The sequence below is a fragment of the Eleginops maclovinus genome, chromosome 13, assembly GCF_036324505.1.
Source record: "Eleginops maclovinus isolate JMC-PN-2008 ecotype Puerto Natales chromosome 13, JC_Emac_rtc_rv5, whole genome shotgun sequence".
Lineage (NCBI taxonomy): Eukaryota > Metazoa > Chordata > Actinopteri > Perciformes > Eleginopidae > Eleginops > Eleginops maclovinus.
Window position 1 is genome coordinate 9807640 of NC_086361.1, and position 27525 is coordinate 9835164.

A 27525-nucleotide genomic window follows, 5' to 3' on the forward strand; every position below is an offset into this window, starting at 1 on the left:
TCCCCTATTTTTTACCTTAGTGTAATTAGACTTTTAAGCCTCAGTTATACTCCCACGCAAGTGCTTAGACAGACATCTGCGGACACCACAGGCAAGGAGTAGTTCTGTTTTTCATTACTTTTAGAGTCAGCTTTGAGGACACATTCTCTACGCAGAAAAGAGCGGTATGTGAATGTTCATGTTGAGACTCCGCATAGTTTCTGAATTTACGTCACGTAGACCCACAAGTACTCATGAGTATTGGAAGTATAATAAATGGGAGTAAAAATGGTCTGGTTCTACTTTGAAACCCTTAGGCAAATCAAGGATATCCCCTGTGCACTGGATTGGTCAAACCGAGCGTAGAAAGGTTTATGTTTATGTTTTCAGCAGAGGAGAAGGCTTGTCAGTAATCTGTTGATTGGTTTTAGACTGATCCAAATGTAGTACCCCCGCTAGCAATGACCGAAACACAAGAAAATGCCTATTGACCCTTGCCAGACCACAATGTGAAAAGCTCAATTTGTGGATTGACTGTTCAAGGCTATAACTATAAGGCAGCTTTTGTTTTTTCCACTAACTTCCTCTGGTCAGCTACAACATCTTTGATTTTTACAATCCTCATGAAATTATGATGACACCAGTTCTATAAACCTTACCCCATGCTGAGAGACACAGGGATGCGATGGCTATTAATCCCTGCATCACTGAGAGCAGCATGAAGAAAGAAACACGGTTCTTATTGTAACCTGATGTGCTCCTCTCAAAGAGCATTGGTGCCTCTCATGAATCAGCATGGTGCTCTATTTTTTTTTCGTTGTAACAATCACTTTTCACGCTTAATTTCCTAAAGTCTGAGCACACGGCTTCACTGAAATGTCAAGCATGACTCTGGTTATGAAGCAACAGGATTATTTTATTCCTCTGAGTCTCTCCCTTCTGTTAACAGACCAGGGATTTCCCTTTTGGCTCCACTTTTGACCCGGCAGGAATTCAACCTCTCTTGTTCGGTCAAATGAAGTGAACTCATTTATCCCTTTTTAAGCAGTTTAAACGCCGAACCAACTCGATCCTAACATTGGCCTTAAACCCCATTGGTCACAGGAGATTTGACATGAATGTCTGTGTCGGGGGATTGGTTACAACTTCATTTCCATTTGTGGACTTCCTGCACAGACGCTTCGAGACCTCACAGTGTTTCTTGAGGTTTCCCGTCAGACAGGAAGCAACAAGGGTATGAAAGGGATGTAGGAGTCATGATTGGATAAGTACTGCACATGATTAACACAGTCTTTGTATTTATCATGCTGCTCCCCTTCATTATTTTAATGTTCCATGCAGTAAAGGTCACGGGCGGCCTCCGCTCACACTCCATGTGTTTAGTCTGGATTTGTGTATGTGACATTTACTTATCAGAGGTCTTTTGAAACCTTTTTGGCCGTCGTCTTCCTGTTAAGATTAAAATGTTTCCTCATGCAACACTACTAGCGTTTTCATTTTACTCACTTTGTAATCTGCCAAGTTTCTATATATTATGCTTTATTGCAGCCTTTATTTTTCCACCTTGTTATGCTACTTTTATTATCAGTAGGGCCAGTAGGGCAGGGCACCACAGCGCGTCCCACTGTCTGTGATTGGTGGTTACCTTAATGAGTAGCGATAGAAATGGAATGTTGCCGCCGCCACGCTGTGGTTGGTCCTTTCCTCTTCCATGGTGGCGTTGAAGGCTGAGGCGGGCAGGCGGGTCAGAGGTCTCCCCTTTCTTCACCCCTGCCTGAATAAGTCAAACTGTAATAGCTCCCCGGGGACATCCCGTCCGAAGGAGGTGAAGGAGTAGGTAGATCTCACCGTTCATGTGACCCACTGCCCCTGCTTTTCGACAATATTTAAAACACAGTAGCAAGAGAGCTCTCTCTTTTTCCATTTTGAGGGGAGTGCTTTTGTTTGTTTTGCGGAAACGGTTAGCATTTAATGCCATGGAGTGGCGTCTGCCTGTGTATGTCTTTGTTTTGAAAACTAAGTCTGAGCATTTCCTTTTAAAGCCTGGGCTGCAATCATCTTTGACTTTGCTTGGGGGAAGATGACATATTTAGAAGAGGGAGTTTTAACACAAAATCTTCATAAATATACTTTTGCCCCAGCTATCCATTTGTGGCTTTCTTAAAATCAAGCTTTCCAGTGTTTTCTCAACCATTGCAGTGCAAATTGCGGGCTTTTGAGATTTTTTGATGTGGCCAGATGCGTCAGTGGAGCGCTTGTTTAGGTTGTGATCATTACCCAAACCTCATTAGGGTGCAATGAGCCACACAATGTGATTAACGATAATTGTCCTCAGCTTTGGAACACTGTACACATTTCTGGCTGCTTAATATGATTTTGTTTTACAGTGTTCTATTATCCCACTAAATGCACAACATTCATCATTTTTACAGCAGCTTACTCTAAGTCGAAAACACTGGAATTATCTAGGGTTTCCACTCAAAGCTCAAATGGCATTTATGTGTTGTAATGCCTCAACACGCCAGTATGGTAAACCACTTCATTAGAGATCACTTTACGATCCAGACCTAATTTTTGTATGTTGCACATGATTATTTCTATCCTTAACTGACTGGCAGAATGAGTCGACACGTATTGTTGCAAAGACCCGCTAAAGTGTGCAGTTATAGCTAGTCACCTGAGTGACCTTTCCAAAACCTATATTTTCACTGAGGGAGTTAGACTGTTTTATTATATGTTGCGTTAGCATATATCTGTGAAAACTGTTAAATGGAGCAATATGCAATTTGCTTTGCCAATTACATTGTACAAATCTATTTCCAAACTATCTAATTATCTTATAATTCCTATTAAATGTTTCTTGCTATGCAAAGTAGTTTTACTTGAGTGATTGGTTGCAGGACATGCGAAGAATAAGGGAGTTATATTTCTATTAATATCAAATATAACTTGAAACTCAAGAATTTTGCCACACTACCCAGCCTTTTTTACCATAATCCTCTTCCTATTTTAAATAAGCTCTACGCATCATTGTTGTGAAGTTTACTCTGGGAATGTATTAGAATAATATAGTAGTGTTTTGCAGCTTCATATATGAATACACAGGAAGAATTTGCTGGATTTAATTTGGAATCACTTAAACTCTCAGCAGCATTGAGAGACTGATTGTAGTCACATGGGAGCAGTGATGTCCATGGCAGTCCATTAGGCTCCATTACTCACTCTTTTTAGTTTGAGTATTTGGACTGATTTGGCAAGGGTACTGATTTATGCAAACACCCAAGCCCTGCTGGTCTTTTCACATGAACCCCCTACTGAATACGAGTCCCCACTGAACCACAAAATATTTTTCTGTAAATAAATATTGGGACATAAATAATATTTGTAAAGCTGGGTAGCAAGCTGTTCAAGGGAGCCGCTCCTACACTTGAGCACTGAGTCCCTCTGCTCACTGTCTTCTTCTCACAGAGGGAGATCCCAAAAGCAATTGTGAAATGATTGCACACTGTTACAGATCGAATACCAAAAAGTTCCCCTCTGTCAATGATCTCGGTGGCCCCTAAAACACGCCCTGCTGTCTGCCGACTTGGGGTAAATTACTGCCTGACAGGGCTGCTCTTTGTTGAATTAGAGTCTGGAGCGCGAGGGCCCACTCTGTCAACCTGTCACAGCAGGAGATTCTTGTCACTGACACTCAATACTTTGTGAAAATGCTTAGATTGTACTCCCAATTAAGCGCCCTGCTTCCACAGGGATGTTCAACCTTAATAACAATGGTGTGAAAATTGAGATAAGCCCCTCAAATCGGAGGAGGACGAAAGAGAGAGGGGGGGTAAAAAAGGAAAATCAGAAGGAAGGATTTCCATCATTATAACAAGGGCTAAATATAAACCACTTGTTATAACACAAACTTGAAATTTATAGCTTGTATCTACAGATGGATATGGATGCAGCTGGTCTGTCAAAGTCTGAGGCCCTTTGTCTCAAAGTGGGAGATCATCCAGTTGGTGAACCATTTTTTTTCTCGCTAATAAGTGAGTTGCCCTCAGATTTGATCTAGCCGTTACGAGATACTCGCAGTGAGACCTCGACATTTAGCTTCTGCCTCAGACTCCTTATTTTTTGTCCTCTGAAATGTTCAGATCTCAAATATGATAAATTGACTTGTTAAGGGTTCACTTGCAATTTGTTCTTTCCTAAAACGTTATAGAACTATGATTTCCATACTTGTTTTGGTTGTATGAAGGGTAGCAGTTTTTAACTGGCAGCTTTGTTTATTTTCAGTGCTATTCCAGTGTCTGTATCCTGTGTATAAAGTGCTTTTTGGATCCCTTCTTTTATCATAAAATATTCTAGCAACAACATCTAAGCTTTGTCATCCTGTCAGTCAAAGTCTAAAGTTGCTCCTCATGTTTCGGACAAACAGCTGACATGTTCTACAAAAACTGCCTTTTAAAGAACATTTTGACATTTGACTGCAGAGAAAACATGAGCATGTTAAATTAAATGTGACCTTTAAGTAAAAACTATAGATTTTCACAAGTAAAGATCCAAAAAACACTTGCCAGTTGCTCAATGTCTATTTGTGTGAGCATGATTTGTATTCATAGAACAGTAGTGTAACTCAGTGTCTATTTTTGCTAACGTTCCCACAGTTGTGCCTAATAGCACAAAGGTCGCTGAAGAGGAGAAGAAGTTTCGCGACTGTGCCGACCTCTACAAGGCTGGCTTCCATAAGAACGGAGTCTACACCATCCAGATCAACCCTCAGGACACCAAAAAGGTGGGGAAGCCTCAATGCCAGCCAACGATCCACTCTAAAGTGAAAACAATCATTCATCACTTCTGGGTTGATTTTTCATCAGTGTTTTATAAGGATTAGGAATACCGATAGCTGAAAATACACTTGTGACGTGTGAGGGAAAGCGTGTTTTCTTAACCTCCTAGCTATGCTTACCTATTCTTGATTGAATGGAGTAATGATTTAATAAGTGAGGAGGTCGACACGAGGTTGGTGTGATGGGGTTTCTGTCTCAAAGTCAAACTAGGTGCTGCTGGGCTGATCACACACATTTTAATTATACTTTATAAATATCAATTATAATATTGTGTATTGTAAAAACCCACATTTAAGCTTCATGCCTCTGCATGGATGTTACTAGCTTAGCTAAACTACCTTTCACTATTATGTCTCCTTGGATGTTAGTTAGTCTAGCTTGATCATGTCAGCACTGACTCTCACTGGATGTTACCTTTCGTTCATGTTACTTCAACACCTGCCAAGTCATTGGCAGCTCCCAGGTACTCAGCATTGTCTTTCTCCCCCATTAAATCTGACCAAGTAATAAGTAAGTTGTGCTTATATACCATGAATGATGGGCTAGTCTTGGGGGAGGAAATCCTATCAAGGGTACTTCCTTAATTATACCCAGGCTGTGTTCTTGTGTGTTCAGCTGTGTGGGCTCGCTGAGGTGAGAGACCTTCTCCACTCCACCCTTGGGTCTCCTCAAAACAAAGAGCAACACAGCAGATAGAGCGCCAGCGCTGCATTATCAGCTTACACACGTTGAGGTCCAAGGTTAAGGGCCACATTACACCCAGGACCTCCTGTTTGATCCTGCAGAAACATGGCCTCCTGATGAGGAACATCTCTGGGGAGTTGGTGAGGGATAAGCAGACGCTGATTAAGTTTGAGGAGGACAAAGATACGACACATTCCCAAAGATGATTCATCGTCAAAGCTGGGAAAAGGCGTGTCTGAAACCAAATAACTGTCCAAATGACCCTTCCTTTGTTTGTGAATGCCGTTGAGAGTCACATTTTAATCTCAATCCATCAGCTTGTTAGTTAAATCCCCTTCTGTATCTGGAAAAAAATATACAAAGACCTATGTGTGCTTTTGTTCCAATACCTTAATTCACTTGTTTTTCCCACCCTCCTTTGCTCTATCTTTTCAACTGTGTAGGTGTATTGCAACATGGAAACAGCTGGTGGTGGATGGACGGTCATCCAGCGCAGAGAAGACGGCAGTGTGGACTTCCAGAGAACGTGGAAGGAGTACAAAATGGTAAGACAAGACAAATGCGTGCACTCATCCGTATCATTAAAGCAAGATGATAATGGTGGTCCTTCAAACAAGGCAGTGAGGCAACACACAGACAAGATAAAGAGGTGCACAGATCCATATCCATCATGCATAAATTTAAAAAGTGTGCAAACAGCTAAACATACTGTTTCCAAAATATGCTTCTGCAGGGGATGATGACAAATAGTGTGAGTGTTTTTTGGCCTCAATTGAACATGCTGAAAACTAAGAGGCAGGATCCTCTCATCCAGATGTCATCCGTCCTCAGCAGTAGCTCCCCGTCGTTTTTGTACTGGCAGTACTGCAAGGGATATCTGAGATTTGCTCCGCTTCTCAGCCGAGGCTTCAGTGACATGCTGTTATTCTTCCTCTTTTCAACAGGAAATTATTACCTAAATCTGCAAACAACACATTTGTTTAGTCTTCAAACCGCTGTGCCAGGTGTTTGTCATCAAGGAGAGATCTGTGCATATTTGCATTAACCGTGTTAACATTTCCGAACCTAAGCTGTGTTTACACGGTAAATTGGATTTATTATTGCTGGCAGTTGCATTGCTTGTGTTTGCTGAGTAACAGACCTGTGTGTACCTTTCAATAGCTGTCAGTTTATTGTCAAAAGGAGTCTATCCCCTTTAATCTGCTTTATGTTTCTGGTTTAATATATTTCCACCTGTCTCCACTTTTATGTTTATGTGTTGATGTTCAATTTATCAATCAATAGGAAAGGATTTCAAAGAGCTTGTGGGACATTATAAACCACATAACTCTTAAGTTGGATCAAATAAAAGCACTTACACGGGACTAAGCAATAGTGAAAGGTTGGTGCAGAAATAAGAACACACTGGGCGATGATAATAAGTAAAAGGGACAAAGGAGGAAAAAAACAAGGAAATGTGAGACCTAAAAAGTAAGCACCATAGAGAAAGACGTGGAAGCCTTCCAGCTCTGAACAGGTGTCGTAGAGAGCATGGAGTGCATTTCAGTACTAGAGGGCAAACTCATGGACCTTGGCCGACATATACAGTGCTGATCTAACAGCTTAGCATTACTGTTCCTCTCCTTAAAACGCCTGGAGGTGATCGATGGTGTTTTATTGTGTTATTAATTTTTGTCATTGTTGGTCTCCAGAGGCCTGCGCTTGCAGATTTAAAATACTTGGAGGATTTGTAAATCTTTCAGTAACTACTGACATGTTCTTTGTGGGACCCTGAAGAGAGTTTTGGCAACAGGGATGTCGTGCAAATGTTAAAATGAGATTTTAACACCGTCAAATGCTTTTCAATTTCATTACCAGGGGACTCGGGTCACAGGAGACCTTGCAAATTACATTTTTAACTCACTCTTTCATCTTATCAGCATGTGAAATGGTGTTTGTACAGCAGTTTGTCCCAACCATCGCTCTACAGGCACCCCAGAGAGTAGGTGGGAAGCTCAAGTAGGCTGTCCATCAACCTCGGTCAGTTGTAACACATTAACATTACACTTGGCAAGTTATCACGTGTTCTGATAATAATTGTACAAAGTAAAAACTGTACATTGAGAAGTTTGATAAATTACATTTCAAATTAAATTGAACCATGATCTTGTCTGTTTCTTAAACACTTTTTTGGTTGTGACAGACTTTTGAACAATGCATTTAACTTATCCTTGTGTTGTAGTGCAGTAGGCTGTTGTATTCAGCGCATGGGAATTAGTGTTGAGACCCGGGGTCTTGGTCAAGGGTAGTGCCGAGGAGATTCAGACTATCATGTCTTAAAAAAAAGGTTAAAGGTTGGCTAAAATTAGGAATAAACTTTTTATATGGTTAACTCGAAGTAACGCAATCCTGTCACTTCAAGTAGTGCAATGCAAACTTGACCAAAATAACCTAAACATTGACAGTTCAATGGTATTCAAAAATATTTTATTGGTTAATATGATTAAATGTGTTAAAATATATATACATTCACTTTCCATTGATAATACCAGAGATGATCTGATAGGGCCGCTGTGAGGGTAGGTTGGACAGAAAAGGTCTAAAGCTATTGTTGTAGAGTGGACTGTCTGTAATTCTAGTTTATCTTTAAGTAAGCAACAGTTGCTCAATGATTACAATTACCTTTCCAGACTGAGTGTAACTGAAAAGCAAACCAAAGCGTTCAGTCCAACAATGTGACTCACCTTCTCCTCATCTTTTCTGAGCTGAGTGATATAGATCAGGTTTGCGTGTCAAGCATAGTGAAGAACCAGAACAATATAAAGAAGAACTGTCAGCAGGTTCTTCTCCGAGCCTTTTCCCCTGCCAGAGTTATAGAAAATAACCATGGTCACAGTAGGAGGCATTGGGCCGAGCTAAAAGACATCAGAGGGGAACATCCCATCAAGAGTGAGATCAATTGTAGATGGAAAGAGAAAAAAGGAGAGAAAGCGGTAATGGACCCCAGTCACTTTCTCTTCCACCCACTCGGCAGGACATGCCTCAGGCTTGAGGAATGCCCCATATTTACTTTCCCTCTTTCCCATTCCTCATCACCACACATGCTCAGTACAAACAGACTTCTCCCTGACTTTGCCCCCCCCCGCTTTTCCTAATCTCTAATGGAGCGGTCCAGACTGTCCTGTCAGAGCTGTAATGTCATCCTACTTTGTGATATTCCCCTCTGCAATCCACTGCTCTCGCTGCTGTCAGAAGCACTTTGCCTGTGACCGAGCAACTCTGATCAAATACAAATTTGTACAGTTGTTTGAAGAAGTGTCCCATGAATGCAGTATGTACTTTGGGGAGAAAAAAGTATTTAAGTCATAATGAGCTTAGCATGTGTGGCTTGAGTGGAATACAGAAATGGAAAAAGGTGTGTGTCTACTTCAGCTGGTTCCAATTTAGGCAGTTTTATAGGTAAGTTATCCATATGGAGGACAAAGCCAAAAGCAAGCTTTTAAAAAATCATAACAAATATGTTAATATACAATAGGAATAATGTGTGTGACTTTGTCAATGAACTCTGGAGAAACAAAAAAAGAAATCTTGGATAATAAAAACAATATTTATGCAGTACAGACACAGTTCTGCTGGTCGATAAACAACCACATTATTAGCATTTTGTCCTGGTCTTTTTTCTGATTGGCAAAAATAAATCGATGAATAAATGAAGAAATCTTCCCATCCATTCCACAATCCCCTAGAGTTGAGATTGTATTATTCCAGGAAAAGAGGAGACATAACAATGAATAATCTGAAGTTTATGATTTACCAAAAGTGTTATCACTGCTACTTCCACACTGATTATTATTATTGTGTTTCTCTTCCTACATTGCAGGGCTTTGGAAGCTTGTCTGCAGAGCACTGGTTGGGGAATGAGTATGTTTACCAGTTGACCCGCCAGAGGCACTATGCCCTCCGTGTTGAACTAACGGGTTGGGAGACGGACGGAAGCCAGGCCTTCTCACTATATGACCGCTTCCAAATCGGCAGTGAGAAACAAAACTACAGGTAAGGCTGCTACTGAGAGACATAGAGGGGACCAGGAGCACACAGACAGCCAGATCTTTCCGTCTTTCCGTCTTTTTTACAGCTTTTCACGGTGGATGATAAATATAGTTGTGTTTCAACACCTATTTGGACCACATGTTACAGTGATACAGATTTCGCTGAAAAAGCTGAAATATGAATACATTAAGTAATCTGCAACATTTATTTTTGCGATGCTAACTGCATGGTTCTATTGATGGCAGTGTTGTCCACTACTTTGATTCAGACTGATTTATCTACCATATTTTGATGAATCTTCAATGACATCTGTCACAAACCTACCTGTCGACCACAGTGTAATATATACACACCATAGTGATCACTTCATCTTTAATCTAGAACCATCTTTAGCCTTGATTACTGCATATTGGAAGATTGTGTAGCAGTGTCTCGGCATATGCAACTAATAGGATGAAGGAAGGAGGAAAGGAGTTGTATAATTGAGCTCTCCAGACACTTCGATCATGTTGATCTTGTTATGCAAGTCTGTGGCGAGGTTTTCTTCTCATCGCAAATTCCTTCCAAACCAAATCTGTAGCTTGTCATCTTCTCCACATTACAAACTTTCCTTTGATTGACACTTTGTCCCAGTGTGTTGCAGGGGCGAAGGTTTCTGTTTTCATTTGAGGGGGTTAATGATAACAGTCCTCAAACTATGGCAGATGCTTGGCCCTCTCAGATGTGGAAAACTGTTGCAAATTCCACAGTTCCAATCCATTGCTGGCTTCACAGGAGAAGGTTCTGACATCTCCAATTGTGCAGCTTTCACTGGAAGGCTGCTCCTCTCTGATAAGAGGTCCCTTGAGTTGCGAAATGTCTCGCGTCCAGCTTTGAATGACGAAATAAGGGCAGAGATTCTACAGCATTTACCTCAACCCTCCAATTCCTTGCACCCAAGTGTTTCCCTTTAGCTGGGAGGGGGGGCGTCAGGCTTGTTGCCATGACTAATTTTCTGAATTGTCTTGCGATGACAGGAGTTTCAATTTACAAGGTTTCTGTTTGGACGAGCTCGTACCTGGAGTGGGCTTTGTGGTTTCCTCTGAGGACTAAAGAAAATGGATTTCAATCAAGCGGAAGAGATCAAGATGTTTTTTTGTATGACTACAATATTAGGACTCCATCTCTCTCTACCTTTTTTAGTCTCCGTTTCTGGCTCTAGTTTAGATACAGAGCATTGACTTCAGCTTCAGTATCTATTCTTTTGTAACTCCCTTTCATACACACTCATACACATTAATATCTGCTTTAAGGTCATCCTTTCCTGTATTTCTGGCATATATTTAAAAACCCATATCTGATCTTGTTCTTGCATTAGAGAAACAACAATTATTTCTTCCCGATGCAGCACATAAAGGCAAGGCAAGTTTATTTATGTAGCACCTTTCAACACAAGGCAATTCAAAGTGCTTTACAAACATGAAAGAAATTAAAGGGCAACCCTGTCCCTTCCAGCCTGGCTTACAAGCCCTTCATGCTTACACTGTTCAGAAATCCAAATAGCACAAGATATCTATAAATAGATTTTCTCTTGAAAAATTGTTGTGGTATGATAATCCCACAATGCTCCTCTGAAACACAGCCAATACAAACCAGATGGCTGTACCAAAACAAACCTGTTTTCTGCTTTGGCACCTCCCTGCTTTTAAATGTTAAAACAATCTAAGTCTAAAGTTTCTTGAAAATGAGAGATAGTTAGTTAGATAGTAACAGATATGACTATGATTGTTGGTTTTAGATTATATTCTTTCATCCATGGTCGTTTACTGGAACAGACTGAAAATATGGCAGCGCAAATTAGAAAAATAATGTATAAAGACCTCATTTGGTATTGTAAATGTGTGTGTTTTGCTTTCTGTAACACACACACATAGGCTGTAAAAACAAAAGCACATAAACAAGGCCATGCAAAATGCAAGCCACAAGTAGGTAGAATAATTGAATAGCCTTAGTCCAACAATGCACACAACTCACCATTTATCATTTATTAAGAATTACCAGGAAGGGGTTGTCTTGCTGCCAGCTTCTTGGTTTCATCTATATACTGGGAAACGGAAATTACTCAACTTGCAAAGAGGGAGGGAGGTGTGCAATTATTCCTTTGTGAAATATAAGGCCCTAATCCTTTATAAATGAAGTCATGTTCGTGGAATAAATGTCATTTATCAGCAACACGCTAAAAGTCTGGACCTGCCACTTATCATTTTACAGTCATCTAATTCATGTTGGCATGTCCAGCATAATAAAACTATTAAATCAGTACATAAAAACTGAGATGATTTAAAATAACTTGTTTAAAATACATTTAAACTCGTAGATTCCGTGCACTTGTTTTGCACAGCTTATATAAGGACAGCATTAGAACAGAAACAGATCAGGAAGCCTACATCAATGCAATAGCAGCCAAATAAAAGAAGAAACCTACATCTGCACAGCGTAAGCTGACATCAGCAATGTTGTTTTAAAGTTGAACAAACTAATCCTGAGGACAACACTTTGACGGGTACATTTGGGTTGACCAAGCTTCAAAGTTCCCACTGAACCACAACCTCATAATATTGTGAAATGAGCTCTGGATTTTTTTTCTGCATTGTGACTTGGGCCATGATAATTGCAGAGGTTACTGTCTTTGTAAATAACTGAAAAATATCCCCCTATCATCAAACCTAATTAGGTTCCTGTGATAGAGCATGGGTTGCAGAAAAGAAAACAATACAATCAAAAATAATTTGATGACTTGCATTATTGTTGTAGTGATAGACATCAGATCAACACATTTAGTTAATCACTCTCATTTATCAAAGGTTATTTCCTGCGCAAAAGGGCTTTGTGCTAAATATCGATATAAAAAGAAAAAAAACTAAAAAGTTTCTAAAAAAGAGAAAATACAGATGCAATGAAGAAACGTAAAATAGTGCTGATTCAGGGAGAAAATTATGGCAGAAAATAAAGAAGAATGCACAATGTTACACAAGACTAACTGCTTGAATTGTTGTACATTGTTATTCTTTCTTTATGGCTAATTAAAAAGAGCCAGCCAGTATAAAACAGCATTGTCTCCATTAAGATGTATTTGAAAAACATGGATTCAAAAGTGTTTAGTGCACAGAAATTGAAAAATAACCAGGATAGCAAATGTAAATGTTAACTTTTGTAATGTTAGCTGGCTTCCAGTGGATAACTTCCTTTTTTTTTTACACGGCTTATTGATAACGGGACTAGAGGCTAACTTAATAGAACACTTAGTTTCAAATTGAAGACTCTTTCATAGAGCGGTGGAATTTAGTACAATTGTTCTCCAAAGTATTGGTCATATTGTTTCCATAGTAAGTTTGGCCCTTAAATAAAACAAAGGTATACAATCAAGGGGGTTTTACAAACAGTTGTTGTTGTTTTTTTCAGATTTAATGTGTCGGGACATATCGGAGTTTATTTCATGCATCGTAAGAGACTAATGTGCACGGTAAGATAAGGATTTAAGTAAACTGGGCACAAGAGAGAACCATTGTTTCCAACAGTTTAATAAATATATGCACAGACACAGAGCAAGGTTAAAAATGTATTGGATGTCCCCCAGCTGGAAGAATTGACTTGTGTGCTGGTTTTAAAAGAACCCGATTCCTCTTTATTTAATAACGCTTCGTGTTCATACAGCCAATACTTTAAATCCAGTGATTCATACTTATGTTAATGGCCCGATTTCCCTGTGGAAGCAGATAGATACGTTACAATTTTCATTTGAGGATTTGGCTGTTATCAGGGTTCCAAAACATGGCAACTTGTGTATTTTTCAGGACAAAAAATGAAATAATCTAAGATATCTCAAGATTGGTCTTGAACTACATCCCAACGTTGGAGATGAAGCTTCAAGGTTACTGACAGAAAAAAGGATCAGCAGGACGATTTGGTATAAATCAACAATATGTGGTGTATTAACAATTGTAATGTTTCTTTTTTTATAAACAACCTAACATGTATTGTGGGACTCTTCTAATATAGTCTGAGAACATCCAAGAAAGTATGATAGATTACGATGAAACCAAGATACTGATTGCTCACACTGAGCTTTGTCTTTAACGTGGATGAAGTTTGACTTAAAGTGATATGGATGAAATCATCAGCTGCTGAGCTCACATCCCAACAGATCCATCTCCATGACAACTAAACAAACTCCTGGTGCAGATGAAGTCCTGAAACAGGGTTGAAAGCTGTCATCAAATCCTCACATCAAATTGTATTTATATAGCCCAATGTCACAAATTGTGAATTGGCCTCATGGGGCTCTGTAATCTGTACAGCCTATGACCCCCCCCCCCTGTCCTCAGATCCATGTAGCGGCTAAGGAAACACCACTCCAACATGCCCTAGTGAACAGGGAAAAATTGAACAAACCTCGGGGAGAGAGACTGAGGAGGTATCCTTCTCCCAGGAGAGACAGACATGTCCAGTGCACAGAATAAAACATATAAAGCTACAACATAGACAACATTTGAACAGGATGGATCCAGGTGGATGTTGAGCTTCTTCTCGATATATGCTGAAAAAGCCTTTTCCTTGAATTGAAGTTGTAATGCCACATTTACAAGTAAAGATTGAATTGTATGCTTACCTGATCACATTCTGTGGCTAAACTCTTTTTCTAGTAGTATATTGCCGGGCAGCTGTGGCTGACAAGGTAGATTGTCCGCCACCAATCAGAAGGTCTTTGGTTCAATCACCAGCCGTGCAGTCAACATGTAGAAGTGTCCTTTGGCAAGATAACAATTGCTTTAGATGGCATGGCCAAAGGTATGTGGATGCATGTGAATGTATTGCATGGCAGCCTCTGCCTTTGTATGAATGGGTAAATGCTGGCCTGGATATGTAAACATGGGGTTAGGGTTTGCAAAGACTGGCACAGCACTAGATAAAAGTATAAGGAAACGATAATCACATCCCTTGTCCAATAAATGTAATGCAGAAACCACTGAAGATAACTACAATACAGCTAACGGTGTATATGCGTCTCGATTGAGCTAAATGACACCCAGTGGCGAGAAAGCAGTCAAGCAGCCAAACCCGTTGGCCTTGCAGTTGGAAGCGACCCATTGGTCAGGGTGATTAACCTCTGCAATGGGCCAATCAGACTGCAGTTCAGGAGGCTAATGACAGCCAGGTGTGTAACAGCATGAGCTATACCCTAAGCTCACTGGGTTTCGCCTTAATGTATGGAGATGAATGAAACCAAAGCGGGCTAATCTGTGATGTTTGATATTTTTTAAAACCACTTTCAGATGAGATTGTAGTGAACATTCACACCATTTAAACGCCTTCTTACTGCTGTTTCATCAAAGTATCACTTGAACTTTGTACAGCGAAGCATAGTGTACATTCCATTACAGACATTGTTTTATGAGCTTTTCCCCTTACATCTCGAGAGAAATAATTGTATAAAGTAACTGTGTGACAGCAATATCCTCTGCTCGGGGTAACACAGTGTGTTGTAAAATGGGAAGTGTCAGATAAAAGTAAGACTGCAAATGGGCAACAAGTTAGCAGATCTGAGGCCGCACACCAATCCCAGCACGCTCAGCTGTAATGCAACACATTTGTTCTACGTGTGGGGAGAGAGTGACACACTTTGGGAAGGACCAGCTCCAAGGAGTCCTCCATACGCACTTCTGTCTTAAATTAACTGCATTTCTACCAGACTGAAGTTTGATTTATGCTTTTTCAAAGTGCTTTTGAGGAGACTGGCATGTCTAACACAACTCTTATCTTGTAAAATTCCAACTAAAAGTTTATTTGTTATATTCATCGTGATGTTATGCTTCTATTTTATGTGAAAGCTTGGAAATTTATTTAAAAAACCTGGATAATGGAAAAAATGTTAACTCAAAAGAGTGAAGCCTTAATTTTGTCTCACCGTAAATGTTTTAATAATGCCTAGCAATAATGTTTTTTAAGATGGATGGGGATAAAATATCAGTCATTGTAACGTAGTTTTACTTGGAAGGGCTCTTAGATAAACATAACTCAGTCATCTCATTACTCACCTGATCCTGTTGAAATAAATTTCCCACATAAAGTTTGAAGAAGTAATACTCCAGAGCATAGACTCATTTTGAAAATTGAATCTGCATCAAAGCTTAAAGGCTTGTTTTCCCCTAAAATGACTTATAAGAAAAAGAACCGTTTTCTCTCTAACCCCCAGGGGTATTTAGTCATGCAAGTAGTTTTAAATACCCAAGTTCTGATGTTGGTCCGTTGGAGACATTTGCAGCCTTCCCTCATACAATAAGGATGTGTGGAATTTTATTTGTGTGGCTAAACACATTTGGATAATTAGCTATAAAAAAAAAACCCACAACAATGCCCCACTGATCTGCTGAAAACAGTTTAAATTGATTTTTTTTTCTGCTGACACAAGCCCATTACCTCTAATGATCTGAACCCTCCTTTTAGATACATGCCTTCGCTCTGTCAAACTCTAACTGCCATTTCAGTTTTCCCAAACTCTTCTTTAAGGAAATATAGACTAAAATGATACTGCAGCTATATTACTATTTTCAAATGTATAAAATAATTTGTGAAACTGATGTCTTTGGATTGCCGTTTCCAATGGCAGTAGTTACAGTGGCTGGCATCTGATTGCTTATGTTGGCAGAAGATGCACTGATAGTAAGCGGAACGCATAATATATAGCCTTCAACTGTTGCATCTTGCATTAGTAATTTACAGTAAATTACATTTCATTTGGCTGACGTTTTTTATAAGAAGTGACTTACAGTAAATGCAAAATACAGAGATTCAAACAACAGGGAAAGTGCAGATACGTAAATTCACCTCAAGCGAGTCATGTATTCCTTTGTAAGTGCTGGTGAATTTGTGACCAGCACTTACAACTCTTTAAAGTGCTTTTTTTAAATTGCCAATATTTGGCAACGTTATGGTAACTACCTTCAACACAGAAAATGATTGCTAGTTAGCATACAGTAGTTTGCATTTAACAGATCCAACTACTAGGCAACACTTTTCCCTCATTTAATTTGAACACTGAAGGAGTGCGACTGTTAAGCTCGCCAACTTTCTTCTATGACTTTATAAAATTGTAAAAGTTTAATTTGGCTAGGGTAGCGTCAGCAGGTATCAAGTAACAGCTTGGAAGTCTTAACATCTTTAAAGAATAAGGGTGGAAAAGCAACATGCATAACAAGAAACCACCAGGGTAAAATGAAAACAATGGAACTAGTCCTAATGAGGACAAGCACTGTTGCGGTTTGAACTTTCTGAATGTGTCGGAAGATCACAAACAAGCCGCAGCCCGGGTGGATATTAGAATAATTACATGGCGGGTCACGGAGTTCCCTCCCCAGGGGTGTCATTGAGTAAAGCCAAATGATTCTGCTCACAGCTCAACATGTTGGTTATTAATGAGCCTTGACAAATTGCATAACTCAATAACTTGAATAGGAAAAACCTGATTTGCATGCATTGCCTGTTAAGTTCCTGATGTGGCTGGGCAGATGTCTGTCCCTGATACCTTTCATTAACATGATTTACTACAAACATCTCTCGTCTTTTTCCCTCTCATTCTTAGAAACAGGCCATCTCTTCCTCATAAGCTCATTGCTTGGCCCATCTTTTCATTTCCCCACTTATCATTTGAGTGCATAATGGATCTTGACAGGAAAAACTGCAGATGTCAGCTGATTCGGGGATTGTTGGTCCTGTAAATACGCAGCGCAGCCTGTAAACACAGCCGCAGACTATTTAAAGCAGCCTGTCAAAGTGTCATGCTGGAAATCCCTGTTTATGATGTTCCTTGGCGATCCGTCAGCACAAAACAGAGATCGCAGGAGCTTTGAAAAATGAAGGGTTAATGTGGAGCACAGTCTGTTCCTTATCAGAGCAGTAGCAGACCTCATCTTTGACATTGCATGTTTTATTCCTCAGAATCAGGAATTAGCTGATAGAAGTCAAGCTTACCCGTAAGTGACTCAGTGTGTGGGACATCTGTTTCCTTGTAGACAACGGTTAATACTTCAGCATGTCACAGATGACGTACTGTACACACACACACACACACACACACACACACACACACACACACACACACACACACACACACACACACACACACACACACACACACACACACACACACAGAGAAAACCTACCTGTTTATACACACACCCAAGTGCTTATAATATACTCACAGGTCATTATCCAAACTTGCCATGTCCAGTGGTCATTTGGTGCCACTGATTAGAAACATGACTCACCCTTACATTTCAGGATTACAATGTATTGGTTTACTGGCTTAGTGAATTCCCTACGGTGACCCGCAGTCACACTTTTTACTCTGCTGCACAAATCAGCCATTTACACAGCTGTCCAAATACAGAAGTCTTTCACGTTAAATGACTTTCTTTCCCGGCGAGTCTCCCAGTCTCTTTCTTTGAGCTATTCAAACTGAAGCCTCAGAGCTACAAGCCTCCCAAAGGCTGGTGGTGCATACAGAGCGTCTCCTGAACACATAACATATTTTTGTATTTGTTTCCTTTCTCATCGGAAAACCCGAACTGGGTGCAAGGTTCACTTCACGCCCCATGGTCCCCTGTTGTCAAGAAAGGAGCTCAGGAAATTGCTTTCCCTGGGAGTGAACCGTACTGAATAATATAGACCTCATCGGCCCTCTTTGAATTTTGCAATCATCTTCTTTTGGGACAAAGTGAAACCGAGAGGGCGTGAGAGAAACATACACATTAAAAGAAGAAAGGCAAGTGTGTGTTGCAGCAGGTTAGGGCAAGGCGTGTAATTGTAAAGCTGGCAAAGGGATGAAGGAATTGTCCGATCCGCGTGCAGCACTTCCCATTCACACCTCGAGTGAGTTCACAGTGGGACATACCCTGAAGAAATCAGTACGTTTTCAATTAGTGTTTTGAGTGTAAAGGAATTCAACATGGGAGTGACGGCTTATCATTCCCACAGATGTGCTGTTTGTTGGAAAAATCCTCAGAGTGAAAAGTTGGCATGGAGTAATAATACTGGCTATCTCTCTCAATCTTGCATTGGATGGATAGTAGCCATATGATTACTAGCAGATATTTATAATAACAGCATCACTCAACAATAGCTTTCTGTTTCTGTAGCACATGTGAAAGCTATCACAAACAGTTTCAGCTAATAGCGTGTGACTTTGAAATTGTAAATAGATATTCAGGGAAAAGTTTGTGCCAATAAAAAGATGCATGTTGACATTTGTGCACAGGAGTGACTGTTTTTGGAAAAGTATTGGAGCTGGGTAGAGTAACCTGAACATACTGTATAAATAACACCAACTCCATAAACCCTTATTTTATTGACACAACATTCAAATTTGTTTAATTTAGAGATCATTTTTTAGTTTTTTCTCTTATCTTTACCTCATATCAGTTTGCTACAATTAAATATTTAAGAGATTTATCTTAGGCTCAGCTGTCCGCGCAATGACCATGATAGTATAGGTTCGGCACAGTGTGCACTCCGCCGTTATTGCACGTCAGTTTCTTTCCATAATGCTTTTTCAATAGAAAATCCTTTGAATAGGGCCTGGTAGTGTATATTAATATACTATATGGCCTGGCAGCAAAAAAACAGTAAAATGTTTGGTTTCATAAATGGGATGTAATGTTGTGAAGAGAGCAGCCATGTACTTAAAGACATGTTGTGTATTGCTCAGTTGTCAGTCAGTAGGCTATTTAAGGTGTGAACAAACATACTTTGGCCTTGCGGATGGAAATGTGAGTCCCAGACATTCCTTACACTACATGCTCTTTCCTCTCTGTCTCCCTCACTTTCCGTCTGTAATATTTTTGAATAATCTTTCTTTATTTCCTTCTTTATTTGATCTTCTGTCCAACCCGGCTAATGTTGTTCCAGGTGTTCTACATGTACTCAATCAAAATAAAAAATAAATGCTCTCAGGAGACATTTCTTGCAGCATGTTATGTCTTCTTGCTGTCTTTATTGCTTACACTCCTCACTCCACCACACTCCTCTCCCCTGATGTGTTTTCATGTCCTGACTCCCTCCTCCTCCCGCCTTTCAGGCTGTTTTTGAAGAGCCACAGTGGGACAGCAGGCAGACAGAGCAGCCTGGTGATCCACGGAGCAGACTTCAGTACCAAGGACATGGACAATGACAACTGCATGTGCAAGTGTGCTCTCATGCTCACTGGTGGTAAGTGCAGCTAGCGTTTATCACAGTGGGGATAATCATACATTCATTTTTCTTTAAATAAGACATATCTGACTCTTTAGCTGCTAAATGCTCAACAATGTTAACTGGCTGGTCACTAAATGACCGTCTGAAAGCAAAAAAGTTAAAACCGTAGCAGATCCTGTCTCGTTTACCATGATTTATGGGTGTACCCTTTTGTTACACTGTTTAATGTCATATACACAGTTTCCTTGTATAATTAAGTTATAATTTTGCCTTACACTGTCAATTTCTAAAAGGAAATTCATAAAATGAATAAAGAACACTAAGCTTAATTTTAAAACCCTTAAAGGGCAAACTCCGTGCCATATGGGGGGGTCCATGTATATCTTCATGTGTGTGTGTTAGTTAGGTTAGAGCTGGGTCAGGGACATTAAAAAGGTGTGTATATCTATTCTATACAACCAGTGTGATTATAACTTTATAATGATTGTAAAGCAGAATAATATTTAAAACAAGTGTTTACCCAAAGATCTCATAATGTAGATCACAGTACACCACAATGATGCATTTCAAATGTACAAAATGTTCTTTGCCACTCTGATGTGAGCTTACAGTCCGTCACCTGATCCACTACTTAAAGCAGCTTGAAATAATAATGTAATCATTTGCCGTCCTTTCCTCTTCTGAATACGTTTAGCAGGCCTGAAGTTCTCGTGTTTCTTCCCCCATCAGAATTATTGTCTCACTCTCAGTTCTCGGCTATTAAATCGGGGAGTACAATGTCATTTTATACAATTGAAATCATGCTGTCATAAAATGAATATTTAAGCATTCGTATCTTTATGGCAACAGCAAGCAAACACAACATTGCATGATGTAGCCATTCTAAAAAAGCAATTCTCTTTTGCTTTTACGATCGATCCCACCATGTTCACTGCCCAGTCATTATTTCAGGCCATGGCAACTCATACGTCTATCTGCATCTATCAGCCTATATGCTATATCCCCATCCAGTTGCACTGTGGTTGGCAACTAGCACACTGTAAAGTTCCCTGGGCGCGGCACCAAGTGTCAGGGAGATTTAAAATGACTCTGCTTCTCCTGCTGTGTAAGGGGAGCCCAGTGACCCTTGCTGTCACCTCATAGCAGCTCCATTGCTGTGAGAGTCTTGACCTGGTACTAATCAAGCATTTTAAAGTGCAGATTTAAGATCAGGTTTACCTCTTCGGTCATTCTGAATGCAGTGGGTTAAAGGGAACTGGCATCTGATCACTAATCAACACCCCCTACTCCCCCTTGATTCATAGCCTGCCTATGGCCAGCCATAATGCAGAGGCATGACAGCATGCAGCCTGAGTGGAGGCTGCTCCGAACCCAGCCCTGTGCTACAGTATATTCAGCATATCACTTGATTTATTCCCTGCATTTAAAAGAGCAGGGCTGACATCAAATGATGTAAGTGTCTGGAATATACAAGAGGAAAAATACTTCTGCTACATTTATGAGGACAACTGCAGCATGCCGTGTGAAGAGTCCAGAGGAGGATATATTGTGGACACACACGTACTTTAATATATATATTTACACCAGAACACACAGTAGGGCTTCAGCACTGACAATAGTAGGTAGGGGGGTCCCTGTCTCATGAGAACAAAATGAAATAGAGACGTTTCTTTTAAAGAAGACATCCCCACTGTTTTACAAGTCTTTTAAAATCTCTAGTCTGGAAACAGAGCAGGTACCGATCATTAATCCCAACGCAGTGCTGCTGTGCGCACTGAATGTTTATATGTGCAATGAAAGTACTGGGGTCTGCACTTCATCAACAAGTGAGGGATGGCAAGTGGGAGACATTCACTGTGTTCCACAATACCATTCCAAATGGGGTGAAAACAGTGCCTCAAAGAAAATAGAACAGCAGGTTGCACTTCTAATGCTGTCGAGCCCCATACCACCTATCAACCACACGTCACCAGATTCACCTCTGCTACTGTCTCCTATATTTTCTTTCTAAATTTAAATTTTATTTGTTTTCATGTGGTTTAAACTAATTCTGTTTAGATCTGATTAGATCTTCAAGGCTTCTTAAAAGTTTTTAGGGCAACTAGAGGGTGGTTGAAATTATTATGCACATAATCAACATATTATCTACTTACAGGTTTTAAACGTATTGCATTTCTACACATCCAGGACATTGTCATATCAATTCAATAGCTCTGCTTTGCTCTGGCGCTGGTGGCGAAGTCCATAGGGACTTGGCTGGGGACTTTAAATCCATGAAAGACCAAGTGCTACCAAGGTGTACCTGAGCAAGGCACCGCTCCCTACACTGCTCCCCGGGGCCGTAAATATGGCAGCCCGCTGCTCCTTACACTAGGATTGGTCAAATGCAGAATGTAAATGTACCCTCTGTGGGACGATGAAGGGTATATTCTTTTCTTCTGTCTTGCTCAACACCATCTCTTGTGGGAAATTGAAAGTGTTGTTATTAGAGTTATTTGCTAAAATAAATATTATAGCGGCTAAACTGCACAGTTATGGGACCCATCCGTGTGTATGTCACCATCACCAATATAATTTTCATTCAGCATAATTATTTACTCATTTATTTTATATTTAATCAAATATGTACACATTTAAACTTCACCCATTTTTGATGTTGAGTGTGGTACCTCTTCTGACCCAGCTCCCCAGCTTGAGAAACTAAAAGCTAGTGCAATTTCATTACTGACTGACACTGCTTTCAGCATACTGGAAACAGCTGTGGAAATGTAAACAGGTCTCCGCCAGTTTCCGCGCTATGTTGTGTGCGTGTCTTATGCTGTAGCAGCAATCAATGTAAAATGTATAATGTGCGACCCCCTGCTAGCAACAAGGGCAGAACTTTGCTCCCGATGACTGACAGGTCTTTTGAAAAGTCAGGCTGTAGGCCGCAGTGGTATTTAAATCTGAGGCACAACGATGTGTCACTGTGTGACTGACACATGCCATGCCTCGCATAAGTTCTATATCTGACTGTATCAGCGAGGATCTGCTCTCTGGGTCAGATGTAAGAGTTGAATGACAGATATCTAGAATGGAATGGATACGTTCAGTTAATCTGTCATCAGAAATATATAATAGTATATAGCATAGCAACACTTTATTCGTAAAGTGCATTCATTTAAACTCAATTTCAAAAGGTGGCAGGTAAGAATTTCAAAAACAACACAACAAGGTAGGATAAAAGGAATATCATTTTAAATTAGGCTAAATAAGCTTTAAGCAAGGTAATATAAAAAGAATTTAAAGAAGCTGCATGGTGGATATTTATGGGCTGGATTTTTCCACAGATTTAGTCGATAATGAGAGAAGGCCGCCTCTCCATACTTGTCAAAGTGTTAACTGCTTCTATGGCCTTAGCGAGAGAGAAACAGTTGCCCACCTGTAGAGCTGCTACAACATTTAGAACCAGCAATACGTTTTATTTAATTAATTCCAAGACAAGAAGCCAATGTGCATCTTAAATCATATAAAAGGCTTTCTAAGTCCAAGCACGTCTACTCTCTTTTTAGTGCCAGAGATCAAGGAAAGTATGAAATGTGTCACCCTGGGAGTAGAATAACAGTTTTCCATGACATTCAGTACTTTGATGTCTGCTGTGCTGGAGCTCGTGCACATGCACACTCTTTGCTTTAAATAGAACGAGGTACAGAGAGCGTTCAGCAACAGGTACTGGCATGCCAGTGAACCCTGTGACAGTAACACATTGAGCAGATAGCAGGGAAATGGTGTCCCATGGCCCAGTGGGAGAGGCCATGGGAAACTTCCAACCTTTACCAAGGACACAACTTATGATAAAGGTGAATTCATCAACACCTTCACAAATCAATACGTCTCGTCTGTTGCTCAAATACATTGATTCCTTTTTATTTTCCCACTTCTCTCTATCCAGGGTGGTGGTTTGATGCCTGTGGCCCGTCCAACCTTAACGGCATGTACTTCACCCAAGGGCAACACATAGGGAAGTTGAACGGTATCAAGTGGCACTACTTCAAGGGCCCCAGCTACTCGCTACGAGCCACGGCCATGATGATCCGCCCCCTGGACTTCTCCTAGTCTTTTGAACTTTTACCTTCCAAACGACTATGTAGCACATTACAGGGACGCTTCCTATTTTATCCTCTTGTCTCATCTCATTTCGCTGGCTATGGTAGCCATCAAATAAATCTTTTTTGATTCAACCTGGTCCATCCCCAAAGCAGCAACCATTGCTGTGTTGCTGTTGCCTGCTCACCTTTCCCCTCCATGAACTGAAAGTCAGCCACGAGGAGAAAGTAAGGCATGTTTCACACGAACTGGTCTCTGTTTCCATGCAGATTCATAATCTGGACAAAAATAGATCCAGGTGGGATATCTCACGTGAGATTTGTGCAGATTTTGAGCACAATGCATGGTGTCAAACTAAATATTTTTTGCATTCTGCTTTTGGACCTGCGGCTGTAATAATACTGAGGACTGAACTCTTCTGAATGGAAAGCAGCACTGACTCTGCAGGGCAGAACTTATCTGGATGAGAGATATTGCTTTTTTATTAAAAAAAAAAAAAGTTGCTCACAGAGCACAGCCCATAAATATTACCCTTGTATTATATATTGTGTTTTTAGTATATTTGTTATCCCAACTTTAGACGGCATATAAAGGGAAATGGAATTGTCTTTTGTACTGTACAGTGTATACTGAATTTCTATCTTTATTGTGTATAAAACACTTAGTGTTTAAGGTGACATTGAAATTCTAATAATGGCTTTTTAATAGTTACCAATGTCACTTTCAGTATTTGCTGGCAATTACACACGAGCTGTTTCGACATAGTGTGTTGATTTGTAGAGTTAATATGCTGGGTTATTATTGGACTGAGATCTATTTGCCTTTTTTATTTTGCTGAGAAACTATTAATACCTGCCAACTTTCAGATCATGAACGATCACCTTTCTTCTGCTGAATATGAAAAACAAGCTCATTAATACAAATGCACATTATTAGGATGTATAACAATTATAGCTGTGTGCAGATGAAGAGGGGGGGAGGATGGACGTTGCATGAACAACATTTAATACACAGATATACAGAATACTCCTTAGTGTAATGATGAAGTACTACATCATTACTCCTCTATATTTACAACGATGTAAATGCTTATATTAAGCTGGTGTCCCACATGTACAGAAAGAATGAGGTGGAAGTTCATATTAATCAATCTTATTTCTTACATTATGGAACGTTGTTAAGATTATAAAGACTGTTCCTAACCTCTCAGCCTAAGACAAAGAGCAGATCTTTAACACAAGTCGCATCCAAGAAGTTTTTCACAGACTACACATGACACAGCCTCAGCCAATTTCTGTTTCCCATCAAAGCAGCTTTGGAGGAAAATAAAAGCAGCTGTTATAGGATGTGAAGCATGAAATTAATGATTCCAACAAGTACTTTGAAAACATATTTCATTTTTTGCTTCAGAATCTACTGTGGAGCATTCACTAAAGGTACATGTGGCGAGAAGTGAGTGTATCTGGAACTTGTACAACAACAACTGACATGTTTAGTAGCATAACAATTGCATAATTTAATGTGTGTGTACACAAAGCAGCTTTCTTGAGGAAGGCTATTCTTTATTTTCTGTTTATCTGCCAGTAGTACAATGGTGTTTTGAAGTTGAGCATAAAACATAGACACTAGGATCATAGCCCTGGAGAAATGTGCCTTTGATAACTCTGCTTTACCTCATCGAATTCCAGATTTGCAGATTTATTTAAACATCTTTTGTAACATGTGGACAATTTTGTGTTGCTAGATTAAATAAAAGAGAAAATGTTTTCATAAGGTGTTTAGGCTGCACTTTTTGTGCCAAATTGATTAATGATAGATTGGTTTAAAATTAGGGTTGCAAGCTTGCTTTCAAAAAAAAATAATCTTAAAGTATAAATCTCCTGAGACAAAGCTACACTGTCCGATATATTGATATGCATGAATACAGCAGTATCAGCCTATAAATTATGTTTGTCAAATCATAATTTGGCAAAAGTGCTGTTTTGGTTTCAAAGAGGTACTTTATTCATCCTACTTTGGGAACAAATCAGATGTGTCAAACATTAAACCCCCTCTCTGTCCAGGAAGTGAATGAACTATTGTCTCAAATGATGACTCTCTTGATAGCTTGGGGCGAAGACAGATTGCCAAAGTGTCAAATGATGCTGTCGGGACCCTTAGTGTCTCCTCATAGTTGACATTCCTGGGCCTAATCAGAGGTTAAACAAATTACTGCAGCCAGCAATCCACTGCGCGTCCTTCAGCGCCTGCACTGACCCGACACCCTCACTGGAATGTGTTCAATAGAGCGTCTGGAGCAGAGTGTGAAGAGAGTCCGCACACGCTGGCAAACACCTATATGGGTCTTAAGCTGTGTCCTTTGTTGGTGTGAGGACAGAAGAAACAGAGAACCACTTCTGAACCAAGGGAAGTTTGTCTCCGGTGGATATTTATGATGTCAAAGAGGCGTTTCACTTGTCAACTCCACATATGCACGTTCACACACACACACACACACACACACACACACACACACACACACATGACCACGGCCTGGCTGCTCTGCTGAGTGCGGATCCTTTCCTGTTAGCTGAGGAAGAGGAGAGGGCTGCAGAGGCGATGGGACTCCCTGAGGGTCTGAGCTACATACGGACGGACAGCGCTGGACCTCAACCAAATCAGATATGACAGAGTACAATACCTGCAGTAAGAATGCTCAGGGCCCTGGATCCCCTAAAGAGACCACTTACTCACATGGAAATGAATAAAAACATTAAAGATACATGGACAAAGGAAGTGAAAGTAAAAATAGATCATATATCTTTTGCTCATCTGCTTCGTATCAGATTTGATCATAAGCTGCTTTAAGAATGTGCCTCTAACTCTAGTATTATTAATCTAGCACGAAATGTTTTGCATCAGTACAAACCATTATGAGCAACAGATGACATTGTTGGACTTAAAAAGTGAAGGCACAAAACAATAATCAGTTTTGATGACCAGCATTCATTGTGTAGTACTGGCCTACAAATAAATGATTCAAATATGAGATTGAAAGGACAAAAAGGTCATTTAGATTGAAATCATGTGAGGTGCAAATAGTTAAGTGAGGCAACTATTCTAAGTAAAACCAAATCAAAGAATACACCTTTAATTGTAGTTAACGTTTGTGAATTAAGTTTTCTATGATTATTGTAAAACTAACCTAGCCTTTTAGCTATCTTGTGCTAATGTGTTGCAATACTGCATTTAATTGTGGTAATCTTTCTTTAAGGCCAACGTAATTTAAATGTGTCACGTGAAGAGCGTTGGACCCAAGTGCAGCACACAGAAAATGACAGAAAATACTTTTGATGTTCATCAATCCGGCAGAACAGCGCAGGGTAAGGCAAACATCACAGAAGAAAACTGTCAATTCGACAATGGACAAGGATCTGAAAGCAACGTAGCGAAAACTAGACGGTATATTCATGCAGTGAAAACCTTTCAAAATAAAACCGGAAACACAGATTGTGACAAATGTATATGTGAACAAGGCTAGTCAATTATCTGAAATAATTAGTAGAATATTTGGAGATTATATTTTTCTTCTCATTTAACTAACACAAGTTAAGCACTACAGGTTGCTTATGTGATTCCAGTTTTCTAATTTATGGTTTGGATTTATGGTTTTGCTGATTTGTATTAAATGTCATTGAATCTG

At 39.9% G+C, this 27525-nt stretch overlaps 1 protein-coding gene across 2 annotated transcripts in view; it reads left to right on the forward strand.

The window, feature by feature from the left end:
• The window catches only part of angpt1 (angiopoietin 1), a 48641-nt gene extending 21116 nt beyond the window's left edge, over positions 1–27525 (forward strand). Inside the window, exons 5-9 of one of the 2 annotated variants that reach the window (XM_063899688.1) lie at positions 4635–4762; positions 5945–6046; positions 9361–9533; positions 19642–19772; positions 27097–27525. In XM_063899688.1, the coding sequence (XP_063755758.1) occupies positions 4635–4762; positions 5945–6046; positions 9361–9533; positions 19642–19772; positions 27097–27176 (614 nt within the window). In that variant the 3' untranslated portion in view covers positions 27177–27525. Of the gene's footprint in view, positions 1–4634; positions 4763–5944; positions 6047–9360; positions 9534–19641; positions 19773–23688 lie in introns of both variants that reach the window. The other variant, XM_063899687.1, reaches the window with a different exon arrangement.